This window comes from Sinocyclocheilus rhinocerous, unplaced genomic scaffold (assembly GCF_001515625.1).
Source record: "Sinocyclocheilus rhinocerous isolate Xijiao unplaced genomic scaffold, SAMN03320098_v1.1 scaffold4863, whole genome shotgun sequence".
Classification (NCBI taxonomy): domain Eukaryota; kingdom Metazoa; phylum Chordata; class Actinopteri; order Cypriniformes; family Cyprinidae; genus Sinocyclocheilus; species Sinocyclocheilus rhinocerous.
The window spans coordinates 1-4819 of record NW_015658779.1 but is presented as its reverse complement, the minus strand read 5'-3'; the positions used below and the strand labels follow the sequence as shown (position 1 = coordinate 4819).

Genomic DNA, 4819 nt, shown 5'->3' with positions numbered 1-4819 from the left:
GACAAACCCAGCAATTGGGTTGTTTTGACCCAGCGGTTGGGTTACTACCCAGAAGGTTGTGTGAAACATTTAACCCAACCGCTGGGCCAAAACAGCCCAATTGCTGGGTTTGTCCCTATTTTACCCAGCACTGGGTTGTATTTAACCCAGCATTTTTTAGAGTGTACCAGCTTATTTCTGTTCCAAACACATATGGCTTAATTAAACCAATATTTCCAGTTGCCATTGCCATTGTACACTCTAAAAAATGCTGGGTTAAATATAACCCAGCGCTGGGTTAAAAAGGGACAAACCCAGCTATTGGGTTGTTTTGACCCAGCGGTTGGGTTCAAAACATCCCAACTGCTGGATCAAAGCAACCCAATTGCTGGGTTTGTCCCTTTTTAACCCAGCATTTTTTAGAGTGTATGGCGTTTACTACAGTTCAGTACAGTTCAGGAGGCGCTGGCTGGTGTGTGACTGAGTGGAGGCGGGGCTAATTTGCATATTCATAGATCCGCATATAGTAAATGAGGCAAGGGTGTAGAGTTGCATTCAAGCTATTTTAAGGCATGAGAAAATTATTTTCACAAGAAAAAACATTTAAATATATCATTTTGATGATCAAAGATGAGTTTTAAAGGATACAATTTTTGACTACAGGGGGATTTTAATAATCATTAGTATTTGATGAATTAAGTATTAATTTAGACATTAGTACATATGATTATTCATGTACCCTTATTGTAAAGTGTTACCGACATGACCTTTTCTGTGTTTGGTTCAGGAGATATGACACAAAATACATAATTTGGTTATGGCGGAAAGTAAAATGGTCGCCATGGCCACCACGAGGCGTTTTTGCGATGTCTCCATTTTATGAAAATGTTCAGGGCCGCAAACTATACAAGTGTACCAAGTTTCATGCTTTTATGAAAAAGTGAACATTATTTTCACATATCACCTGGACTAAGTAGTTAATAGTCTTTCCAGAAAAGACCTCCATAAAACATACAAAACAAGCAAATTAGTAAAAGAACAGCAAGATACATTTACTTGAGAAGCAAAATGATTTGGGGTCATATTAAGTCTTGTTTTCTGAAAAAAATTAAATTATCTTACAAATTTTAAATTTTTGCTTAAAATGAGAAACAATATCTGCCAATGGGGCAAGAAAAATAATCTTGTTTTGCCTTTGAATTAAGATTATTATTCTTACCTCGTTGGCAGATACTTTTTCTTGTTTTAAACAAACTAACAAAATATTGTGTATAACACTAACAATATTACCGTATTGAAGAAAAAACAAGATTTAAAAAGCCTTTTTCCAAAAGGTACATCTGGAAAAAGGGGGGGTCGTCTTATAATCAGGGTCGTCTTATATTCGGGCCAATACGGCATGTCTTGTTTTCTGAAATATTTAAGTAATGTTGCTTTGCTTTCAGTCATGTGTGCACTCAAGCTCGAGGATCTTGGCTCATTTGGGTCAGACATGAAAAATTCAGTGAATTGTTAACTGGAGATTTGCTCGGACTGGTCATTGAATAAATGAGAACAGCTGCAGTCGGATCAGTCCAATATGTGAATGAACCATATTGTTCGATTTGTGACCCAATTCAACCAGTTAATTAAAAACAATGAGCTCATTCATAAATCTGGGTGGACTGGGTGTCATTTTCTTCTGTTTGAGATGACAAGGAATGATTTGTTTTTATTAAATGCTTTGAAATATGGTGAAGTAAAAGAAAAGAAAAAGACAAATGTACTTACATACAATAACAAAGTAAAAATGTTCACCACTACTGTGTGACCTTTGTTTTGTGTTCATCAGACAAGTCGCAAGAGTCTCAATCATCCTCAAACATCCCACATGGCACTGATAAAGAAAAGACTGAATCAGGAGTACTGGATAACCAGAATGCTAGTGTATCTCCAACACAATCAAATGAAGATATCAACAACTCTAACCCAAAGAAAGAGGTGCTGGACATGGACATCAATTTTAACAAATAGCTCTGGATTAAGTTTTTTAAATGTTTCTTATTCTGTTGTTGGTGATTTTATGATTTTTATTCACCCTGTGTGCATGCAATTGCTGAAAATAAAAACTTATTTTACACAATATTCTAAATATACTTAAAAATAATTTTAAATGGAACATTTGCTCTGTTGGCTAACATTAATGATAATCACAGAAAGCATAAACATGGAAATGAAAAACATGGGGCCCGTTCTTCGTACGTTGCTAACTCAGCTGTATTTGATTGTTGATGATTTCGCTTTATCTTGGATAGTTTGGTTCTTCGAAGCTCATCTCGGAGTTGCTGTTAGCAACAGGTCCATAAACTTAATCTTGCTCGGGAGCAGCTTATTTCATGTAAACAGGATTAGCTTGCATCTTTTTAACTTAAAATCTGTCCCAACCACTGCTACTTTATTAGAAGAGTATCCTACTGATCCAGGGACAGTAATTTAAAATAATAATAATTTAAAAGTTAACTGAAAAATAATATAATAATGTTGTGTAGTCTTTAATACTATAGACACTATGTATATATGAACTATATTTATTCATGATAAAATAATTACTTTTTATAATTTTATTGGAGTCTTACACACATGCTATACAGATAATGTAGAGTCGTGCATTAATTTGAGTTATTGGAGCGCAGGAGATTCAGATAACTTGTTTTTGACCCTTAAGAAACTTTAACGCTGTCACATAACAAATCTGCTCAAATATAAAATTAAATGAATTGCTAATTACAACATTGAAATAAAAATGTAAAGCCTGTACAAATACTAGAAATCGTGAATATATATAATTGGGAATTATGTAAAAAAAAAAATTTTTAGTATCGATACATCTGCCCTTTACGGGGAACACGAGAACGCGCAGTAATCTTGCGACAACTTAATCCAGATATTTTAATCAAATCCGCAAATCCGTTTGAAGAACCAAATTAGCCAGAGATCAGTTATCACGATTAGAAGATCTGGCATCTTTCAATTCATATTAAGCGAGGTACGACGAACGGGCCCCTGGAGTTCTATGATGACTATTTTGGTTTATTTTGCATTTAGAAGAAACATGTTTCCAGTGAAGATTCAACAGTGAATGCCCAACATAGTCAAGAGCAGCAGAATTCTGATTTTGCTGATGACCAGAATTGCAGTGAAAGTGATGATACAGAAAGTCAGTATGTTGAGCCTCCAAAAAGGTGAATGAAGAATCATGTAGTTATAAAAGTACATATGTTGTTTTTTTCCCCCTGGATTATTATCTTACCAATATTTTTAAATTGCAGAAATCCAGCATCAGATCAACAAATAAGTCCCAGAGACAGACTCGCCATTTGTTTTCATGCAGTCCTTTCAAAAGACTTCAAGTTTATACCAAACAAGGATTTTATCTTCATAAGAGCCGGTGATCACATTGGTGGCTGGGAAAAAAATTTGGTTGAACTGCGTGTGTCAGGGTTAGTAAAGGACCATTTATTGATTATTCATATCTGGAAGCAGTTGCTTAAAAATTATTTGATTTCAGGGATCTCGGAGAGCATGGATTGCTTGTGGAAGGGAAATATATATGCAAGAAGTTTGATGCTGAAGCTGTGTCCATTCCATACAAATATGTTGTGTATAAAGAAGAAGATCACAACAAGTATGAATTACATTATGAATACATCTACAAACTGGATTCAAAAGAAACCACCAACAGATGTCTGTTTGTCAAATCGCATCTCCTAAATAGTGACGGTAGGTTAATTTCATACTTAAGTTAAATTTTCATTATTTAATTGACCTAATATTTTATTTTCATAATGCAGGAGAATGGCACCAGTATGATGATATCATCTGTAAAGAACCATCTAAAGATGTGATGAAACGTATAAAAGAATTTCTGTGGTCTAAGCAGAGGAAAAAAATAATCGAGGGAAGAGAAATCGCTGGTTCAGTCATGCTGCAAACTATCTTTGACCTCCTGAGAAGCTGGAGCAAAATTAACCTCGGCAACTTCTTTTGTCAACTGCAACAGTTTTATGAAGTCTATGGCAACCCTTTTGTATTTGAAAAGACAATTGTGAAATGGGGCTCACTTGAATATGGTGAAAAAGATGTAAGTAAACCATATGTATCTCAGTATATAATGAAAAACATTTTTATATTTTTCACCCAAAATCACCCCCAGAATTTTAATTCTTTCTGAATCTCATCATTTGTCTCATACTTATGTCATTCCAAACCTTAATAACTTCATGGAACAGAATAGATAAAATACTGCAGAATATCCCCCACATGCACATCTATCTATCTATCTATCTATCTATCTATCTATACAGTGGTGGCCAAAATGATTAGAACAATAGTATTGTCAGCAGCTAAAAATGGTTTTAAGTCAGTTATTTCTATATTTTGCTGTAGTGTATCAGTAGGAAATATCAGTTCACATTTCCAAACATTCATTTTGCCATTAATTGTAATAATCCAGTGAGATTTTTGTGCTCCACACACAGATCTGATCTGATCATCATCAGTCTGTCTGGAATGACATGAAGAACACACAGAGATCTGATCTGATCATCATCAGTCTGTCTGGAATGACATGAAGAAACAGAACAAACTGAGACAGACTCAATCCAGAAGAACTGTGGCAACGTGTCCAAAATGCTTCAAGAAAGCTACCTGCAAAGCTTCAGTGCTGTTAAAAGTTTTAGGCACTTGTGTAAAAATGCTGTAAAATGAGGATGCTGTCAAAAACAACGTCATAAATAGTTTTTTTTTATATCAATGCACTTCTATTAACTAAATGAAATCAACATTTGGTGTGAGCATCCTT

At 34.7% G+C, this 4819-nt stretch overlaps 1 protein-coding gene across 1 annotated transcript in view; it reads left to right on the top strand.

The window, feature by feature from the left end:
• The window catches only part of LOC107723037 (E3 ubiquitin-protein ligase rnf213-alpha-like), an 11028-nt gene extending 6839 nt beyond the window's left edge, over positions 1–4189 (top strand). The window contains exons 3-7 of the mRNA XM_016531535.1: positions 1811–1959; positions 3064–3200; positions 3288–3458; positions 3527–3738; positions 3810–4189. Coding sequence (XP_016387021.1) covers positions 1811–1959; positions 3064–3200; positions 3288–3458; positions 3527–3738; positions 3810–4189 — 1049 coding nt within the window. The remainder of the gene's footprint in view (positions 1–1810; positions 1960–3063; positions 3201–3287; positions 3459–3526; positions 3739–3809) is intronic.
• Positions 4190–4819: the final 630 nt, after the last annotated feature.